The sequence below is a fragment of the Aphelocoma coerulescens genome, unplaced genomic scaffold (assembly GCF_041296385.1).
Source record: "Aphelocoma coerulescens isolate FSJ_1873_10779 unplaced genomic scaffold, UR_Acoe_1.0 HiC_scaffold_46, whole genome shotgun sequence".
NCBI lineage: Eukaryota > Metazoa > Chordata > Aves > Passeriformes > Corvidae > Aphelocoma > Aphelocoma coerulescens.
Window position 1 is genome coordinate 1,622,054 of NW_027183804.1, and position 21,430 is coordinate 1,643,483.

Genomic DNA, 21,430 nt, shown 5'->3' on the forward strand with positions numbered 1-21,430 from the left:
TCTCTCCTCTTCGTGCTCTTGCTCCTCCTCTCCCTCTCCCTGTGTTCCGCACCTTCCCCCCGCCTCCCCTTCCCGGTGTCCCCCTCGTCTCTCGGTGTCCCTTTCCCGGTGTCCCCCTCCTCTCCCGGTCTCTCCCCCTCCCCCTGCCGGGCCGGGCCATGCCCCAGGCCCGCCCCCGGCCCCGGGCGGGGCCGCCCCCTCCCCGGCCCCGGGCGTCCCGCCGCGGTCTCGCCTCCGCCCGGCTCTCGCCGTCCTGGCTGTGGCGCTGCCGGGCGGGCATCGGTGCCCGGGGCTGGGGCGGCATCGCCACCCTTTGGCTCCGCCTGTGCCGAGCCCGGCCCCGGCCCCGACGCGGGCTCCGGCTCCGGCCCCGGCTCCGGCCTCGGCTCCGGGCCCGGCTCCTCCCGGGGCCCGCGGAGGACACCCGGGGCGCGGCCGCTCCCGCCGCCTCCGCTGCGGCTTCCCCGGCCCGAGCTCCGCCGCTCGGCAGCGCGGCCGCCGGCCCCGAGCCGCCGGTGTCCCGTTCGGATGGGGATGCCCGGGCCGGGGCGGTCGGGGGGCGGTCGGGGGCCGTGTCTGGCCCCGGGCCGAGCGCTGACGGCCGCGTGTCGCCCGCAGGGAAGGCGCAGGAGGCCCTGCAGGAGCGGTACCGGCTGGGTTCGCTGCTGGGCAGCGGCGGCTTCGGCAGCGTCTTCTCGGGCACGCGGCTCGCGGACGGCGCCCCGGTGAGTGGCGGGGCCGGCGGGGAGGAGGAGAAGGAGAAGGAGAAGGAGAAGGAGAAGGAGAAGGAGAAAAGGAGAAGGAGAAGGAGGGTGCAGGAGGAGGGCGGAGGAGGAGGAGGAGGCCGGGGCGCGGCGGGGCGGGCGGCGAGCTCAGCCCGCTGCTGCCCCTTGCTCGCAGGTGGCCATCAAATGCGTGCCGCGGGACCGCGTCCGGCACTGGGGCGAGCTGGTGAGTGAGCGGGGCCAGCGGCAGAGGCGGGGCGTGCCGGGCGGCGAGGAGCCGGGGCCCGGCGGGGTGGGAGCCGCCGGGAGCCCCGGAGGGAGAGCGGGCGGGGGGTGAGCGGGGGGCGCAGAGCGTCCCGGGCTGGGTGAGGGGTCCCAGAGCCCTGGCACGGCCTCAGCCCCACCGACGGCACCGTGCTCCTCCCGCAGCCCGACGGCGCCCGTGCGCCCCTGGAGATCGTGCTGCTGCACAAGGTGTCCACTGGGTTCCGTGGTGTCATCCAGCTCCTGGAGTGGGTTGAGCTGCCCAGCAGCTTCTTGCTGGTGCTGGAGCGTCCGGAGCGGTGCCAGGACCTGTCGGGTTTGCTGGCGCAGCGGAGGTTCCTGCCCGAGGAGGAGGCGCGGGGGCTGTTCGGCCAGGTGCTGGAGGCCGTGCGGCACTGCACCAGCTGCGGGGTCCTGCACCGGGACATCAAGCCCGAGAACATCCTGCTCGACCTGGCCACCGGGCAGCTGAAACTGATCGACTTTGGCTGCGGCGCCTTCCTCCAGGACACAGCCTACACTCAGTTTGCAGGTGAGCCCTCCCAGGGGATGCTCCTGGGCATCTCATGGCCCAGCCTGGGTGTAGCACCGGGGCTTCCCCTCATTGTTGCCAGGATGGGATTAATTCTTGAGCCAAGTTGCTTTTGGGTGGGGCTGGGAGGGGGCAGTTCCCGGCGCTGCCGGCAGCCTTCAGCACCCACTCTGCCCTGGGCTGGGGCTGGAGCGGGGGCAGCCAGCCCAACAAAATCCCCCGTGGGGGTAGCAGAGAGGGGGGTCAGACCCCGTGCACCGGCCGGTTTGGTGTGCAGGCGAGGAAGGGCCTGGACTGCTCCGCTGCCCTGGTTTGCCTTGGCTTATTGATGTATTTTGGGGCACTGCAGGCAGGGAGGAGAGTGGGTTTTCCCCACCACTGGGTGGGTTTTTCATTTGCATGTCATGGTTGGGCCTCCCCAGGGCTTCCGCTGCCCTTTCCCAACACCAGTGGCCTCTTTTCCAACACCAGTTTGTACACAAGTCACAGGTGCAGGCGAGAGGGCAGCGGGTCACCCCGTGTGCCACTGGTGCAGCCCCTGCGTGCCCAGGGATGCTGGGGCGAGGCTCTGGGAGCAGCAGCATCCCCCGATGGACTCGGTCTGTGTTCCACAGGAACCCTGTTGTACAGCCCACCCGAGTGGATCCACCACCAACGCTACCACGGCGAGGCAGCGACGATCTGGTCCCTGGGCATCCTGCTGTACCAGCTGGTGGTGGGGAAGCACCCGTTCAAGAGGGGCCAGGAGATCATCTGGGGGCGGATCCTGTTCCCACGACGGCTCTCTCCAGGTGGATCCTCATCTCTGTGTCATGGGGGGAATAGCAGTGCTGGGAGCCAGCAGCGGGCTCAGGAGCATCCCGCTCTGGCAGCTCTGAGGAGGTGGCACATGTCCTGCTCTCCTGCTGCCCTCCAAAGCACAGAATGCATTGGCAAGTTTAGGCCCAGCTCTGGGCACAGCCAGCATGGCCTGGGCACGGGAACGGGGGGCAAAGCGGGCGGGATCCTTCTACAGCTGACTGGTGGTTTCTGCTTTCTGTGCCCAGAGTGCCAGGATATTCTTAAGAGGTGCTTGTCCATGCAGCCCTTGGACAGGCCGTCCTTGGAAGAGCTCTTCAGTGCCCCTTGGCTGCAGGGTGTTCATGTGCCCTAGAGGATGGCAGGGACCCACGGGCACAGTGTGATCCAGGGGCCTGGCAGGTAACAGCCCCACACATCTCTTGGCAATCAGTGGCAAAGTAAAGCAGACGATTTTGTCCTGCCTGTAGCCCTGAGCAGGGAGCATCAGAAGGGAACACGCAGCTCTTGGGCTGCAGCTGAGCTGGAGGCCTGCTCTGGCAAGCACTGGTGGCCACCATCCCCCCTGGTTTTGCTTGTCTGGTTCACTGATGGCTGGGGCCCTGGGCAGAACCCTGAGAGCCTGGTGTGGCCGCAGGGAAGGAGAAGGAGCCCCTGGAGAAGCTGTAGCAGGTGGGGCTGCTGCTGCTGGAGCCACCAAGGACGAGCTCAAGGACGACAACCTCTTCCTGGAGCTGGCCAGCGGCAGCTGAAGATGATGGCCTTTGATTCTGGCACCTTCTCCAAAGACACGCTCCACGGCCAGTGTGCAGGTGAGTCCAGAGCCAGGGGGATGCTGCCAGAGCTGGGCATGGCACGGCCTGGCCGGGCACCAAAGGTTCCCCCTTTGCTGGGGCGGCTGCAGGGAATTCTTCAGTGGCTGCCAAGCTGCTTTTGGGCTCTGGGCAGCTGCTGAGGAGGTGGCTGTGCCATGGCTGGCTGCAGGCTGGGCACATGTCCTGCCCTCCTGCTCTGCTCCCAAAGGCAGCAATGCTGGGCAGCTTTGGGCCCAGCTCTGAGCACGGCCAGCACGGCCTGGGCACTGCGGGCGGCTGGGACAAGGGGACAGGAGGCTTCAGCTGACGGGCGGGTTCTGGTTTCTCTCCTTGCAGCCGGGCTCTGCCGATGCTGAGGCTGCTCCGGGCTCTGCCAGGGCTCTGCTGGGGCTCAGCCCCGGGCACGGCTGGGCCCGCTCTCCCCTCACAGGGCTCTGACAGCTTTGCATCAGACGAGCCCCTTGCGAGCACAGCGACGGAGCTTTCTGCTTTTGCAGGTGAGTGAGACTCTGGTGCAGGCCAAGAGATTGCAGTCAGGGACACACATCCCACTGGCAAGAACCCAAACTCCACAGTCCCAGCTGAATGCCTGGATCTGCACAGGGTGTTCTGTCTGTCCCACTCTTCCTTCCTTTTGGGCTGGAATTGTGCCATTGCACTTTCTTCCTCCTCTGGAAGTGCCACGAGTGGGCCCAACCTGGCGAGTGGGCCGTGTTCCTGAGGCAGTGCAGGCTGGAGCTGATGGACGAAGAATTGCCCTTCTCCAGTGCCAAACCAGAGCAAAAAGCCCTAAGTGGAACTTGGTGTCTTTAAGAACCCCAGACAATTTCCAAGGGAATGTGCAGCTCATTGGCAGGGTGAGAAGGAAGGGCATCTTGTCAGTGAGTTGGGGTGGGACAGAGTTTAGATTGCCAGTCCTGCTCGGAGCTGGCAGGGCACAATCAATTTCCTATTGCTTCAACCACAATTTAAAATAACAATGTTGGAAACAAAGCCCAAAATCTTGAAAAAAGGACTGCTGAGGTCAGTAAGATGGATCAATGCCGTCAGCATATTTACAAATACCTGAGTTGTCTTTTGAAAATATCAGTTACCTCTTAATCCAGAGTTACAAAAGACTTTTCACTCCACATTTGGGTTTTGGTTTTATGTTTCATAATATTTTCTGGGTTTTTTCTTTGTTTTTTTCTATTAATTAAACAGAAAACATGTCCTAAATGATGGATCAGCACTGCTGAACACGGGGACACGCAGAGGGACCAGAAGCAGCTGCCTTTGTCCCCCTGCAGCTCCAAGGCCCAATCTCAGAGCAGACAGGGCTGGCAGAGACTGGCAGGCTCCCTGTTTGCTGTGCTGCCCCACTTGTGAGCGGCCCAGCTTTGCGTGAGGCACAGGGAGAACAAGGGGCAGCTCCCTGCCAGCCCCGCAGCCCAGGCACCCCTCGGGCCCCGGGGCTTGGGGCACTGTCAGCACCCGCTGCTCCAGCGCCCGCTCCTGCTGGCACTGACAGCAACCCCCAAACTGTGGCTGATCCCGAGGGAGCAGCAGCAGGGCCTGGATCTGATCCCTGACTCTGGGGCAGGGCTGGACAAATGACCCCCACAGCAGCAGCAGCAGCAGCAGCAGCAAATGGAGCTGACTTTCAGCACAGCCCCTGCCGCTGTTCCCTCCCGTTGGCAGCGGTGCCACAGCAGCCTGGGGCACCTGGGAGCCCTCAGTGCCAGCAGGGACTGGAGATGGCAGCCCTGGGCTCCTGCAGGGTGTGCAAGGAGCAGAGGTGGGCACTCCCTGTCCATGTGGAGCTTGCAGGTGGCAAAGGCTGCTGTGAGCAGGCAGCTCCAAGGGCAGAGAAAGGAGGGTCTCGAGCACTGGATCTGTGCCAGTGCCACAGCCCTGGGCAGCAGCCACCGAGCCCCGGGGCCACAGAGGGCACAGCAAGAGGGACAAAAGCAGTCAAGGGCAGAGACTGGGCAGGGCGAGAGCTGGGAGCAGGAACAGCTGCTTCATTGCACTCTTGGAGAAAGCTCTTGGCTGTTTCAAAGCGCTGAAAGGCGTCAAGGGCACAGAGGAGGCCACAGCAAACAATGCTCCTGTTTTCACAGCCTCCCCTCTCCGTGTGCCAGAAGGAATTGGATGAACTGTATTCTTCTCTCCGAGTCGTCTCATTCAGCATGAGCAGCTCAGCACCAGGAGCTGAAGGAGCTGAAGCCTTAGGCCACAAGAGCTGAGCAAGAGGAGCCTTTTTGACCAAAGTAATGCTGCTAACATGGACCTGGCTGAATGCAGCAGACAGAATCCTGGAATTACAGACTCCTTTCTGTTAGAAAAGACCTCTGAGCTCATCGAGTCCAACCATTAACCCAGCACAGTCAAGCCCAGCACTAAACCACGTCCCTGAAGTGCCAAGGCCTGGACAAGAGGCCTGACTGAGGCCTGAACAACAGGCCCTGAGCCAAAGGTGACCTCTGGATGAACCTTCCAACCAAAGGTTATCTTTGTATCTGCTCATTACCGAAATTTGCATGATCATTAGCGCTGTGATTGATGTATCCCCTCATTAGTGAAACATGTATTGACCTTTCTGTGTTTAGACACCAGACAAGGCCATGAAATCCAACATCTGGCCTTGTTTGGGGCTGTATGGTCAAAGTCAGCTCCCTTGGCTCCTCCTTGAGCCCTGGCCAGGCTTAGGAGGAAGCCAAGAGGAGGATGAAAGCAGATGTTCCCGCACTGGAAGTGCTGTCAGTTTGTTTCTCCAGCACTGTCAAAGCTGGGCCCTCTTGCAGCGGGGTTGGAGCCTCAGCTGTGGCTGGAGGCAGCTGCAGGAATTCCCAGTGTCCGGGAGTGGCTCTGCAGTCCTTGGCTGGGACAGCTTCCCCCAGCTGATGGGTGGCTCTGGGTGATGGTAAAGTCTGAGGGTCCCTGGGGCTGGATCTTGGTTAATCACTGCAGGCAATCTTTGGCACTGATGATTGGGGGCATTGCTGAGCTGCTCCTGCTGTGATTCTTTGCTGCTTTGAGCTGTAGCAAATGACACAGTTCCTTCAGTTGGTGTCTGTGTCTTTGGTGCTGACCCTGCCCACCGGTACAACAAAATTGGTGTAGTCTGGCCGGATCGCACCAAAAGGTCACTTTTTAAATGTAAATGTAAGGAATCAGTCCTGTCTCAAATCCCGGATGGGAACAGCTTCCCTGGAGTTCGCTGGCTCTGGAGTGGGCTGAGGTCGAAGCACCGTGCGAGCAGTGGGGCAGTCGGTTAAAAGGAGCTGAAGCGCTGGATGTCTTAAAATGCATCCCAAAATTGGATATGGAAAAAGGAAAAGAGCTTGTGGGTTTGGGAAGAGGAGGATGGATTTTGTTAACAGCGTATTGGAAACAGCACCAACAGAAGGAACAATTGTTGTTGGAACGCTCCCACATGGAGCAATAGAAGAAGTTTTTAATCTTGAGCTTGAATTTCTTTGTGCAAGTGAACTAGTAATAATATCCTAGTTTATATATATATAAAATGATATTTATATTGTATAGATAATAAATAATAATGTGAAATAGTGCTGACAATACAAATTCTTTAGCCATGGCTGCTCAGGGATGTAACACTAAATACCCTCCAGAAAAGGATTGGCCAGGACCCAAAGGTCACTGGTAAACTTTGTGAGATTGCACACAATGAATAAAGGAGGAAGGGATGGAATTGGCTGTTTTTATAGGGTTTGCTGATACTGTGATCTGGAATGCTTTGTCTGTTCCTGTGAAAAAGACAGTGATGAAGACTGCTGGGTTTTTCATATCCCAGACTACCCACAAGCTGCAGGATTGGTTGAGCAGATGAAGGGATTGTTAAAAGAGCAGCTGAAAAAAGGAGAAGATAGGAACCCATCCTGATGGAGAACCCATCTCCCAGATGTGCTCCATACCCTTAACAATGGCCCCGCTGGGGAAATGGAAACCCCTGGGTGTGCCCGGCTGCACCCAGTCTGCAAATCCACCCATGGACAGGGAGACTTGGACTTCCTGGGAAATCCTTCTGGGTGCGATGGGCCCTGACAGGGCCACCCCAGAGGCTGCAGGGCTGGGCCTTCCTGCATTAGGATTAATTGGGATAAATCAGAAGCAAGTGAGAGTTATCAATGCAGGAATAGGAATTCAGATTCCTCCGGGACACTTTGGTTTGATAACTGCTCGCTGGAGCTTGGCCCTGCAAAGTGTTCATGTCATGGGAGGAGGAATTGATGCAGATTATCAAGGATAGATCAAAGTAATTCTGTTAAACGATAATGAACAAGATTGGATTATTTAACTCCATGACAGGCCAGCACAATTATTGATATTGCAGTTTTATAAACAATTGTGAAAAAAGGAGATCCACCTCAAATGACCACTGTTGGTGGAGATAAAGGGGTTGGATCCAGCAGTCCTAATAATGGAGCCAGAGTGTGGGTCCAGAGGCCCAAAGGCCCTCCCGAGGCAGCTGAAGGAACAGCTCCAGGGAAAGACAGCACTGTTTGACTCCTGGAACCTGGGCAGAACGATGGGAATGTGTCCCTGCAGCCAAGTGTTCTGTGTGAGAACAAGGAGATGTTACAGGATATTGTTTTACAGATCCGGCCAGACCCAATCTCCCTGTTTGCCCCAATGGCCCCTTTGGAAAATGCTCTGATCCACGGGGCTCCATGTGAAGGCTGATGTGACACTGAGTGACTTCCACACGGATTCCAGCCAGGAGCCTGGGTGCCCCTCAGGGACTGGGACCTGGCATCTCTCCAGCCAAAGGGGAAAGGACCCACCAAGCCTTGTTACCCCCGACACCGCAGTAAAGCTGAACAGCAAAGGACCTTGGGGGCATTATTCTGGAATTAAAAAGGTGCCAGCTCCATGGACAATGGAATTATTGTTCCTAACCCCAGTGAGACTGAGGAAAAAGAGTGATGCCTCCCTTTAGGGTGCTTCAGCAACAACTGCAAGGAAGAGTTTGATGTTAAGAGAACATTTTCCACCCAAAGAGTGCCTTGGATTTCAGAAAGCCAAAGATTCTGGTTCACCCTGTGCCCCACATGCGCTGCCTCGTCCTGTGGAGTTCACATTAACGAGCTGAATCGATTATTAGAAGAAGCAGCAAATGATACTGTTAAAATATCCAACAGCACATCCTGTGAGCTCCAACAAACACGAACGGGGGCTCTGCAGACCCGCATGGCCTTGGATTATCTGCCTGCTGGCCAAGGAGGAGCCTGGGCTATTCTAGGACAGGAATGCTGCACTGTTATCAGTGATGGGTTTGAAGTCCAACAGTCAGGAATCACCTCGATGGAAAGAGCAGTAGAAGAGTGGCAGAAAGAAGAAAATTCTCCTTGCTGGGATTGGCTTTGGGGCTGCCAAACTGGAGGCTGCTGCCAAATGCATTTGTGGCAGTCACTGTCATCACTGCAGTGTGAGCACTTGGTGTGTTATGATTCCATGTTAGAGCTGTTGTGACACTTTGTGCTGGGAAATGGAGCACTGAGACTTGTCTAAAAAGAGACACAGTCTCTAGAAAAAGGGGGATTTGATAAATAACAGAGAATAGCAACTAATGAGGCTTGTTTTAAAAGGAATGTGAATTATAGCTGTGAGTGATGACCTTGAGCAGCACTTAATTGGAGAACAAGAGGTGATGCCTTTATGCCTAATACCTAAATCTAAGACTCCATTATTAGAAGAATTGTTACGAAGGTTGTAGTGCATCTCTAGGTCAAAGGAGCAATTGAAGTTCCAAGGCCTGAACACCAGGCCCTGGGCCAAAGCTGACCTCCTGATCAACCTTCCAACCAAATGTTATATTTGTATCCCACTCATTAACTCATTAACAAAGTACTATTAACAATATGTTCTATGTACCTGTGCATTGGTGAAACACAGATTTACCTTTCTGTATTTAGAAACCGGACAAGGCCACATCTGGCCTTGTTTGGGGCTGTATGGTCAAAGTCAGCTCCCTTGGCTCCTCCTTGAGCCCTGGCCAGGCTTAGGAGGAAGCCAAGAGGAGGATGAAAGCAGATGTTCCCGCACTGGAAGTGCTGTCAGTTTGTTTCTCCAGCACTGTCAAAGCTGGGCCCTCTTGCAGCGGGGTTGGAGCCTCAGCTGTGGCTGGAGGCAGCTGCAGGAATTCCCAGTGTCCGGGAGTGGCTCTGCAGTCCTTGGCTGGGACAGCTTCCCCCAGCTGATGGGTGGCTCTGGGTGATGGTAAAGTCTGAGGGTCCCTGGGGCTGGATCTTGGTTAATCACTGCAGGCAATCTTTGGCACTGATGATTGGGGGCATTGCTGAGCTGCTCCTGCTGTGATTCTTTGCTAATGATTATGTGCTTTGCTGAGCTTATATTTTTGTGACTTTTTGCAGCTTTGCATTCTATAAATTGCACAATCCCTTCAGTTGGTGTCTGTGTCTTTGGTGCTGACCCTGCCCACTGGCAAAACAGGGCCCCATCCTGCCTGAGTGTTACCTGGGAAGACAAAAACCCTCACTCCAAATGTCCCCCCTTCCTCCCTGTTCCCCCCACTTTATACACTGGCCATGATGTCCTGTGGTCTGGGATATGCCTGGGGTCAGTTGGGGTCACCTGTCCTGGCTGTGACCCCTGCCAAGCTCCCCCACACCCCCAGCCCCTCCCCAGCGTGGCCGGACGAGGGGCAGGAAAGGCCTTGGCTCTGTGCAAGCTCAGCAAGAACAAAACCATCTCTGTGTGAGCAACGCTGTGCTCAGCACAGAGCCAAACACAGCCCCAGAGAAAGGCCTGGCAAGGAAATTCCCTCTGCCCCAGCCCACAGCAGCACCCCATGGCCACCCACCATCACCACGGCTCCACGGGTTCCTTTCCACGGGACCTTGGGCTGGTGGCCACGGCAGCCGACTGTGGCCCAGGGCTCCGTGCCCGTGTCCATGGCAGCAGTGGCCGGCCACGGGCCCTGAGTGCAGGTGAGCGTGCCAATCCCCATGGCAGCGGGGCCAAGCGTTGGTGTCCGTGGCACCAAAGTGAGGAACGGGTCCCTGTGGCCGCTGCCGTGGCACCTGAGGGCATCAGCGAGTGTCAGTGCAATTGTAGCTGGCACCAGCCCCGGCACCGCTCTGTCCTGAGGGCTGCCATGGCAGCCGAGGGCAGCCACAGGTCTGCGGGCAAGTGGCCACGGACCCTGAGTGCAGCAATGGCTCCTGGGGGTGTTTCTGAGGGAACTGGAACTGATGAGGGTTGCCATGGCATCCAACCCCTGGGATGTCACACAGCCACCCTGGGATGTCACACAGCCACCCTGGGATGTCACACAGCCATCCTGTGATGTCACAGCCCATTCTGTGATGTCACAACCAGTCAAGTGATGTCATAGCCTGCTCTATGATGTCAGATCTCTGCCCAGTGATATCATAGCCATATCTGTGATGTCACATGACAACCCTGTGATGTCATAGCCACTGTGATGTCACACCACCTGTGATGTCACAGACCTCTCTGTGACATCACACAACTGCTCTGTGATGTCACAGCTGACTCTATGATGTCATACACCCACCCTGTGATGTCACAATCTCCTCTGTGATGTCACAAAGCTACTCCATGACGTCACAGTGGACTCTGTGATGTCATACAGCCACCCTGTGATGTCACAGCCCACTCTGGGATGTCACCGCCTGTTCTGGGATGGCCCAGCCCTCTCTGTGACATCACACCAATACTCTGTGATGTCACAGCCTGCTCTGTGATGTCACACAGCCCCTTTCTGACATCACAGCTGCTCTGTGGGTCTGGGACACAGGCACAGAGGTGTTACCAAAACTTCAGTGAAACAAAACCTCCTCAGCACCAGCGCAGCACGAAGCAGCAGCATTCTTTATTGGGCCGGATGCACGAGGGGAGAGCCCCTCCCAAAGTCGTGTGTGCCGAGTTCAGGAATGTTCCTGTTTGCAGACTGTGTTTCACATACACATTCCCAGAGTGTCCCACAAGAAACACACACACGAGAATCATTGCCCCAAAATCACTGCATATTTCCCCCACCCCTTTGCACATCCCTTCTTCTGCCCTGGGGCTCTCTTTGGGGGTCCCTGGTGGTCGGTGACCCCAAAGCCAGCCCTGACTGCCCGGTGAACTGGTGAAAGTTGGCACACCTGGGCTGGTTGCTGCCCACAGAATCAGCCTTGTGCGGTTCCATGGCCAGTGGCTTTTGGAGAAGAAGCATTGTATGAACCCACCAGGTGCAAACGCTTTTTCATCTGGCAAATCTCCCCCCTTGGAGGGTTGTGAAGCTTCTCTTCCCTTCAAGCCTTCATAAGCCTCACTCTGCTCCTTTACTCACATCCCACGAGTTCCTCAGCTGCTTTCACAACCATGTTCTTTACACAGCTGAAAGCAAGTGTCATAAGCACAAGTATTGCTGTGATCCCAGTTAGACTTTGCAAAAGTGAGGCCAACCATCAGTCAGGGTGTTGGGGTTTTTAGTTTAGTCCTAGTTTTTTTTCTGTTAAAGGAATTTTTTCCCATAGCATGTTGCTAGGAGATAAATGGCCATACTTGAGAGGAGATAGCCATACTTAAGAAAGACAAAAGGGCCCGGCCAGGCTTTTGTTCTCACCTGGCGGGCAGTTCAGTTCGTTCTCAGCGTCTGGAGGGAGAAGGTGCAGAGAGAGGAGCTGCTGGTTCCCGTTTTCGGCGTCTTTCCTTTCTGCTGGGAACAACACCGGGGATCCCAAAGCTGCTTTCCCTGCCCTGCTGGAGCGTGGGCTGCGGCCGCCCTACTCCGCTGCTGTTTCGAGCCTTCGCTACGCTATAGCCGTGCTTACCCTGCCTGCCTGGAGCCCCGGGGGGTTCCCCTTTTGGATACATCTCGTCTGCCACCCGGGATTTGTGTTTGTGCCTGCCGCTCCAGCCTACCAGTCCAGCCTGCTGTTTCCGGGAACCCGGGACCAGCTGCCCACCGGTTTGTGAAGCTCCTTTGTTCCATCCTTCCCCGGGATCCCAGGGCACCAAAGCAGCCGCGTGTTCCCCGAGCTCGCTCCGGAGCGCCCCCTGCAGCCGCGGGGGAACCATCGCACCCGCCCTGCTCACCGGGAGCCGCCAGCGATCCCTGTCGGCTGCGAGCGGAACTGCACCCGAGGGGAAAGGGCCTGACAGCCGAGAAGGCTGGGACTGGGTTTGTGTTTGCTGTTACTGCCAGAGTTGTTGTTGTTTTGTTCGACTGGTTATATATCTACCTATCTATCTATCTATCTATATATATATAGTAAAGAACTGTTATTCCTATTTCCCACATCTTTGCCTAAAGACCCTTGATTCCAAAATCATAACTCAGAGGGAAAGGGGTTACATCTGCCACTCCAAGGGAGGCTTCTGCCTTCCTTAGCAGACACCTGTCTTTCAAACCGAGACACAGGGAAAATCCAAGTCCTTTAAATATTTTATCCAAACAGTTACTGTCTAACCCTCCCCTTAATTCCCTGCTGGATGCAGCAAGCGATTTTATCCTCTCTACCCGATCATCCAATCCAGCATCACATTTGGAATGTGCACACAACAAGTGCTGCTGTTCCAGTTCAAGAATCCACACACTCCCTGTCCATGTAGCAGCAATAGGGCTAAAGCAAATCTGCTCTGTAAGGTCATTTTAGCTGTGGCTGGCAATTGTTCCTTTGTTTCAGCAAACCCCAAAGGAGCTGCATTCCCTAAAGTTTCCATCTGCAGAGCCCAATGGTGTGTGGCTGGTCTGTTCCTAAAGGCAGATCTCTGTGGAGCAGAGATGGATTCTAAAATCCATCCCGCTGTAGTTCCTGCACTGGGATGTTTCCAAGTTCCATCCGGGAACGGAACTTCAATACCCCCAGTGTCCATGGTGCTCCTGATTCTCCCAGGGGCAAACGTCTGCTCCAAATTCCATCACTTCTCACCCATCCTGGGGCTCCTAAGGATCTGACCGTGTCCTGCTGACACTCTGTGCCTCTCCAAGGCTCGTTGTTTGTCGGCTGAGCCCAGGTGTCCCTGAGAAAGGCAGAATCATTTCTACAAACACAGCCCAGCCTCAGAGCCTGGGCCACAGCCAGGAGCCGCTGGACCTCAGGATTCCAAACAGCTCAAGTGTCTGTCCCAGGGCAATCCCACTTTTCCTTTGTCCTGGGATCCTATGGCCTTGACCTTGTTCAATCAGGATATTTTATCCCCACCTGTAAGGGGTCCTGTGGGAGGCCTGGGCTCCCTTCCCAGCCCAGACACCCCTGAACTGGCTGGAAACATTCCCATTGTCCTGTCTGAGGGTGATTCCATACTGCTGAAATTTGACAGCCCCAGGGGGTATCAGTGCAATCTGTCAGCTGATCAATATTTCCTGAGGTAATTTCCTGACCCGGTTTGGAAATGTTACAATTCTCAGCAGTATTGTTCTGATGTGTCCATGGTAAGGAATATTCTCCTTCCATCCCTGTCCAGGTGCCCTGGGTGCTATTTCCTTCCCACACGTGTTCCCAGATTTTTGGCAAATTGCTGACTGCAGCTCCCCACGGAACTGGATTTTCTGCAGAGGTTGGTGTTGGCAAACAAGCTGTTACAGGGGTCACATTCTGTCATCTGCCAACACCTTGCACTGACTTTGAAAACCACATTTCCCTTCCCCGAAGTCAGGAACATCATTTCTATTATTATTATAAATACACAATTATTGATCATCTTCATCCAGATCCAATAAATAGTATCCCCTTAGAAAATCATATTCAATACCTAAAACAATAGGATTTATGTAAAACCCCAAACCCCAAGGTGTCAGACAGTCTTGTTTCTGCTGTGTTTAATGTGTGCTCGCTGGTTTTACCCACATGTGATGAACCCCGAGTTTGATTCCTTCGACCTTGAGTGCAGGGTAGGTTACCAGGAGGACTTGAGATGGTCCCTTCCACTTTGGCTGGATTGTTCCAAAATTCCAGGTTCTGATGCACACCGCATCTCCTGGTTGGAAAGGATGTACAGGCGAGTCCAGCCCCAATGATCTGTTGAGAACCATGCACCTTTTAAGGCTTACAAGAGTTAGTCCCAGTGCTATTAAATATTCATTTCAGCAAAACTTCTGAGCCTTCCCTTGTCTTGTTGGTGCCACATGGGAAAGCTTCTGGCCATCCAGAAAAAGGATCCACCAATGCCAAAATGTGCCAGTCCCCCTTCTGCCGGGGCAGTTCTGCAAAATCAGTTGGCCAAAATCACCTGGTGATTCCCATGTAACGAGCCCTGGAGGCAGCCTTCTTCCTTCAAAACCAATCCCAACTTTCCCAACAACTGATCTATTGTTTTTTGCCATTTTTGTGCTTACTAGATGCCTTTGTAAACTGGCCACCATATTCTCCATTTCCTCATGTGTTTCCTGATGTTTGAGTTCCGTTATACATTAATTGTGGAGCTACAATTACCTGCCCACACGGGGTTACCAATCACCTGCTGGGATTTTCCATAGCTGCTGCTGCTGGGGCTGACTGCCTGTCCTGATCACTGGAATCTGGTTTTTGTTGCAGAACATTCCAGTTTTTGCCAGGTATTAGTGCAAGGAGAGCTTTTTCAGCACCCTCTTGAGCTGTTTGGTCAGCCAATGGATTCCCTGGATTACCTGGGGAGTCTCCAAACCCATGGGCTTTACAAGGGCATCAGGGCCACTTCTTTTGGCTTTGGCACACTCTGCAGTAGGTGACTGATTTCTTGTTGTACTCACTGGAGACCTCTGTGCCCTTTCCTTCCATGTGGCTCCCTGGGCATGTATTATTCCAAACCCAGATTTCAAATCAGTCCATATGTTCACCCTTTGTCCTTCAGTGATTTCTAGGAAAGGTCATTCATTCTGCTTTTTGTGCTGCTGTGTTCAAAGCTAAAGCCTGGGCTTCTATGACCTGGCTCGAGGTTGCCACTGCACACCCAGCTGCCCGTTTCCCATCCGTACCACGCTGCTCCCACCAGGGTGCAGGTCCAGTGCTGGCTCCTGCATGGGATTGCTGTGGAGGTCCCAGAGTCTGCCAGAACACACTTGTTCCATGGATCCCAGGCAGTCATGGCACAAAGACTGCAAGCCTTCTCTTAGAAGGGACTCAAACACTTCCCTGTTCCAACCTTGGGTACCTTGAACCAAACCCTGCAAAGCTTTTGCTGCACCTTACAGGCAGGTCAACAGTTTACACCAGGAAAGGAAAAGGGAAAGGGAAAGGGAAAGGGAAAGGGAAAGGGAAAGGGAAAGGGAAAGGAAAAGGAAAAGGAAAAGGAAAAGGAAAAGGAAAAGGAAAAGGAAAAGGAAAAGGAAAAGGAAAAGGAAAAGGAAAAGGAAAAGGAAAAGGAAAAGGAAAAGGAAAAGGAAAAGGTGCCTTTATCTTACCAGGGGTCTTTCTCTGATTTCCTTTGGAGCAGGGATCAAAGGTTCTCCCCAGAATCCTTCAGGGCTGCCTGCAGGTGCTGCCATCCCTCAGATCTGTTGAAATTCAAGAGGATGAGGCCACGGGGTGTCCCAATGGTGCCTTGGTTCCATGGGCCCTGTAGTGTAACCATGGTGTCCTTGGTTCTGCACTGTCACAATGGACCCTTCATTCCATGAGGCCCCACAGTGTGGCAATGGTCCCTTGAGTCCATGAGGCCCCACAAGGTCACAATGGTCCCTTGGTTCCATGGCCCCGCACTCTCACAATGCTCTCCTTGGCTGCACAAGGTCCCGGAGTGGCACAAGGATCTCTTTGGATCTGCAGTGGCAGAACTGACCCTGGGTTACATGAGATCCTCCTGTGACCCAAGGGCTCCTTGGTTCCACAGGGCCTGATTCTCTGACACTTCAGAGATGGTGTAGGACAGTTTCTATTCTCCTGCAGTTTGGTGACGAAAGGAGCACGCTGGGCAGAGCACGGAGATGCTGCTGCTGTCTGCTCAGGGGAAAGGGCCCAACAAGGCTGAGGGGCTGGGAGGCTGCTGGAAGGGCCGTGCCCCACATGGTGCAGCTTTCCTGGGAGGGAGGGAGGGAACAGCAGGAGAGACACGCAGTGCCCCACAGAGCAGCTGGGCAGGGGGACACTGGGCATGAGGAGGAGGAAATGTCCCTCCCAGGGCAGCGCTGGGGCAGGAGAAGCACCCAGAGGGAGGAGGAGCTCAGGGCATGTGTGTGTGCCCAAGGCACAGAGGGTGAGGCTGGGCACAGCTCAGGCCAGGGCTGGCAGTGGCCGGGCAGAGCTGGCGGGGCAGCGAGATGGGAGTGTGCAGCCTGCAGGGACACAGCAGCAGCGGTGGGACAGCGCAGGACAAGCTGTGCTGGACATGGCCAAGGGCCCTGGCAGGGCTGGCAGTGCCCAGGAGAAGCCAAGTCTTGGTGCCCTGGGGCACAGCAGCGTCTGTGCCACCAAGGGCTGGGAGGAGACACCTTGTCCTGAGGCCCTGGGGCCTCCTGGCACAGCCCCAGCAAGGCTGGGCACTGTCAGCCCCTTGTCCTGCCCTCAGCATCCCCCCACATCCCAGTGGCCTCAGGGATCTGCTGGAAGGAGTCCCTGGGGAGCCTTGGTCAGGAATGGCCCTGGGGGGCTCCTGAATGCTCCCAGGGACTGCAGGGTTTTCAAAGGACTTTGGCTTTGGCTTTTGCCCGGGAGTCTCTGAGAGCTTTGTGCAATCCTGGCCCCCAATTCTCTGCTCTAATGAGTCCCTGGAGATTCTTTGTCAGTAACAACACTCAGTGGGGCTCATTAATGCTTTGAGATACTCCAGGGTAATTAAAGTACCTCTTTTTGACACTGAGTCTCTGAGAGGTTTCTGCAGTCATGGTCCCCAATTATCTGCTTTAATCAGTCCCTTGAGAGCCTTGGTCATTAACAACAGTTCATTAATGCTTCAAGGTACTTCTGGTTTTTCTAAGGTACTTTCCTTTTTCCACACTTGAGTCTCTGAGAGCTTTGTGCAGCCATGGTCTCCAGACCTCTGCTTTAATCAGTCCCTTGAGAGCTTTGTACTGACACACATGTATTGGCAGCCACTGAAGAATTGGCTGCAGCCGCCCCAGCAAAGGGGGAACCTTTGGTGCCCGGCCAGGCCGTGCCATGCCCAGCTCTGGCAGCATCCCCCTGGCTCTGGACTCACCTGCACACTGGCCGTGGAGCATGTCTTTGGAGAAGGTGCCAGAATCAAAGGCCATCATCTTCAGCTGCTGCTGGCCAGCTCCAGGAAGAGGTTGTCGGCCTTGAGCTCGTCCTTGGTGGCTCCAGCAGCAGCAGCCCCACCTGCTACAGCTTCTCCAGGGGCTCCTTCTCCTTCCCTGCGGCCACACCAGGCTCTCAGGGCTCTGCCCAGGGCCCCAGCCATCAGTGAACCAGACAAGCAAAACCAGGGGGGATGGTGGCCACCAGTGCTTGCCAGAGCAGGCCTCCAGCTCAGCTGCAGCCCAAGAGCTGCGTGTTCCCTTCTGATGGTCCCTGCTCAGAGCTACAGGCAGGACAAAATCGTCTGCTTTGCTTTGCCACTGATTGCCAAGAGATGTGTGGGGCTGTTACCTGCCAGGCCCCTGGATCACACTGTGCCCGTGGGTCCCTGCCATCCTCTAGGGCACATGAACACCCTGCAGCCAAGGGGCACTGAAGAGCTCTTCCAAGGACGGCCTGTCCAAGGGCTGCATGGACAAGCACCTCTTAAGAATATCCTGGCACTCTGGGCACAGAAACCAGAAACCACCAGTCAGCTGTAGAAGGATCCCGCCCGCTTTGCCCCCTGTTCCCGTGCCCAGGCCATGCTGGCTGTGCCCAGAGCTGGGCCTAAACTTGCCCATGGATTCTGTGCTTTGGAGGGCAGCAGGAGAGCAGGACATGTGCCACCTCCTCAGAGCTGCCAGAGCGGGATGCTCCTGAGCCCGCTGCTGGCTCCCAGCACTGCTATTCCCCCTGTGCTGCAGAGATGAGGGATCCACACAAAAGGAACCAGACCAGGAGCCCACACTTTCACTGCCTGCCAGAAATGGGTCTCATTTTGCTCTGCATTCCTTTCCTAGTAGGGGTTATCTATTAAAACAAGAGAAAAAAGAAAAAAAACAGAAAAAGTATGAGAGATGAAAACAAAACCCAAATGTGGAATGAAAAGTCTTCTGCAACTTTGGATTCAGAGGGAATTGATATTTTTTGAAAGAGAACTCAGTTATTTACCTTTTATTTTTGTTTCATTCGGTACTTACATTGTTTTCCTTCCTTCCTTCCTTCCTTCCTTCCTTCCTTCCTTCCTTCCTTCCTTCCTTCCTTCCTTCCTTCCTTCCTTCCGAATTCCTTCCTTCCCTGCTTTCTTGCTTTCATTTTTATATCTTTTTGCTTTCTGTTTCTTGTTGCTTGCTGTTTCTTTCTTCTGTTTTTTTTCTTCTCTTTTTTCATTTTCTTTGTTGATTTCTGTCTTTTGCTCTTTCCTTTCTTTCTTTCGTTCTTTCATTTTTGTTTCATTGTTTTATACTTCTGCTATCTTTCTTTTTCTGTTTCTTGTTACTTGCTCTCTTCTCTTATTCTACTTTTCTTCCTTTTATCTCTTTTTCTTGTTTCTTTCTGTCTTGTTTTTTCTTTCATTCATGATTTTATCTTCTTGCATTCTTTTTTTCTTTCCTTCTTCACTTTTTATATTTTTTCTTTCCTTTTTTTTTCCATTTTGTGTTTCTTGTTGCTTTCTTCTTTCATTTTTTCATTTTTGTCCTTGGTTTCACGTTATTGAGTTGCTTTTTCATCTTTTATTTTTCTTCACTTTTTTCATTTTCTTGTTGATTTCTTTTAGCTTTCTTTCTTTCTTTCTTCATTCTTTTATCTTCTTTCTTTTCCTTTTTTTTTGCTTTCTCTCTTTCTTCTTTCTTTTTTTGCTTTCTTCCTTTTTAAACTTTTTTCCTTGTGCCGTTCTTACTGTACTTTTTTCTTTCTTTTTCCTTTTTCTTGTTCACTTCACATTATTGAATCCTTTTTTCTTTCCTTCTTCATTTTCAAATCCTTTTTCTCCCATTTTTCTGGTTTTTATTGCTTTCTATCTTCTTTCTTTTTCTCTTTTATTCTTTCTTGTGTCTTTCTGTTCTTTTTTTTCTTCCTTTCTTGTTTCTTTCTTCCCTCCTTTTTCTTTCTCTTTTATTTTCTTGTTGGTTTCATGTTATTTAGTCTTGCTTTCTTTCTTTTTCTTTTCCTTTTTCATCACTTTCATTTTCTTATTGATATCTGTTTTTTGATTTTCTTCCTTTCTTCTTTTCTTTCTTTCATTTTTATTATATTTTGATTGCTTGCTTTCTTCATTTTTAAATGTTTTTTATTTCTTTTTTCTTTATTTTTATAGTTTCTTGTTGATTTCATTCTTTTTTTCTTTCTTCTTTTCTACTTTTCTTTTCTTCCTCCTTTCCTTGTTGCTTTCGGTCCTTCATTCCTTCCTTCCTTTCCTTCCTTCCTTCCCTCCTTTCTTTCTTTCGTTCTTTTGTTCTTTCTTTCGTTCTTTTCTTTCTTTTCTTTCTTTCCTTCTCGCATTCTCCCTTTCTCTCTTTCTCTCTTCCTTTCTTTCTTTCTTTCTTTCTTCCTTTCCTTCCTTCCGTAATTCCTTCCGTAACTCCTTCCCTCACAAGCTGCTTCTCACCCCCTTGAAGGGGTGCAAAGCAGCAGGATCCCCTCCCAATTGGGTTCCCCTCACCCTCCCAAAATGTGGGGACTTCACCTCAGCCCCCCAAGTTGTGGGGAGTTTCCCCAAATTCACTGCAACCTCCCAGAAGCCACTTAGAGGCCCCAAAATTGTCAAAAAGCAGCAGGAGCCTCCCCAAAAGCAGCTCCTGCTTTCCCTCCCTGAAATGTCCCACTCCAAGTGCCCAAACCACGCCCATCATTCCAAAACTTCATCCCACCCCCACAATGCCACCCCCACCCCATCCCATCCCATCCCATCCCATCCCATCCCATCCCATCCCATCCCATCCCTCCTGGACACCAATTCCCCTTCTGTGGCTCCTGACTCCCCACAGCCAGGCCTTGGGGCTGACGGATCGAGCCATTTGGGGCTGCCATCGACACACTGGGGCTGGCATTGAGTTTATTGGAGGCACTCGCTCAATCCCTCCATCCCAAATGGCAGCTTGGAACCTCTCCTCAGCCCTTGCTGTGCGCATGGGCTCACCTCAAGTCCCAAAATGAGAGCCAGGGCCCCACAGCCCATTCAGAACCTCTCAACATTGCCAGAAACAGCAGCATCCTTCCCAAAATGGGCTCCCCACATCCCTGACAATAGGTCCCCCTTCCAAGTACCAGAGCCCCCCTCTCAGAACCCCTCCCGAAGCATTGGGGGGACCCCAAAACTGCCTCAGGAATGGGACATAGCCTGAAATCCCTTCAGGAATGGGGGATACCCCAGAACCCACTGAGGAACGGGGTCCCCCCGGCCTCATCATGCGCAGCCTTCAGCTGGCTCAGCCAGAGCCCATCCCGCCCTCAGCAGCCCCAGCCCAGCCCAGCCCTCCTGGGCAGGAAGCCCCAATGGCCGAGCCGGCCTGGGACACTTGCAGGGATGCGGGGGCAGCCGCAGCTTCTGGGGCCAGCCTGTGCCAGGCCCTGAGCGCCCTGCCAGGGAACCATTGCTGCCCCACATCCCATCTCAGCCTGCCCTCGGGCAGCGGGAAGCCGTTCCCTGGGGCCCGGCCCCGCAGGCCCTTGGCAAGAGTCTCTGTCCCCCAGCAATTGCTGCTCCTCCCTGCTGCGGGGCCCGAGCTGCAAGTTGATTTTCTGCCGCTGGCCCCGGCCCAGCCCCGAGCCAGGGCCAGCACCTTGCAAGAACTGCCCCCAGCAGAGCTGTTCCCTCCTGCAGTAGTTACACCTGCACACCCACAGCGCCTGAGACTGCAAGCAATGAGCATTCCCTGGGCACATGTGCAGCCCAAGCAGCTCGAGGACAGCCTTGCAGCAGGACTGCTCTCAGCTGAGCCAAAAAGGCCCCTCTGGCAGCTGCAGGGCCATTGCAAAGGGCAAGGGCCAGAGCCTGGGCCCACGGGGGAGGAAAGGGCTCTGAATTCCCCTGCCCTGGCACAGAAACCCTGTTCCCAGGCTGCTTCCCACACAGGATTCCTCTGCACGACTGCAGAAAGCTGAGAGGCAGCTCTGGCTTCTCCACTTTTCCTGTGCTAAAGCTGCCTGGCAGAAGAAATGGAGGGACAGCTCTGGTGGCACAATCCCTCCCGGCCCAGGGCACAGCGCTGGGAAGGTCTTTCCGTGCCGAGGCTTTGCTGCGGCCAAGGAAAGCTCCTGGCTCAGGGTCACCTTTCCTGCGGGGCCAGACCCCCCGAGTGGCCCAGCAGCAGCAGAGAA

At 54.3% G+C, this 21,430-nt stretch overlaps 1 protein-coding gene across 1 annotated transcript; it reads left to right on the forward strand.

The window, feature by feature from the left end:
* Positions 1–528: 528 nt before the first annotated feature.
* On the forward strand, positions 529–2,674 carry LOC138101753 (serine/threonine-protein kinase pim-1-like). The gene is given in 6 exon segments (XM_068999537.1): positions 529–546; positions 549–725; positions 901–951; positions 1,155–1,521; positions 2,136–2,312; positions 2,568–2,674. Coding segments are annotated over 6 exon segments (897 nt in total).
* Positions 2,675–21,430: the final 18,756 nt, after the last annotated feature.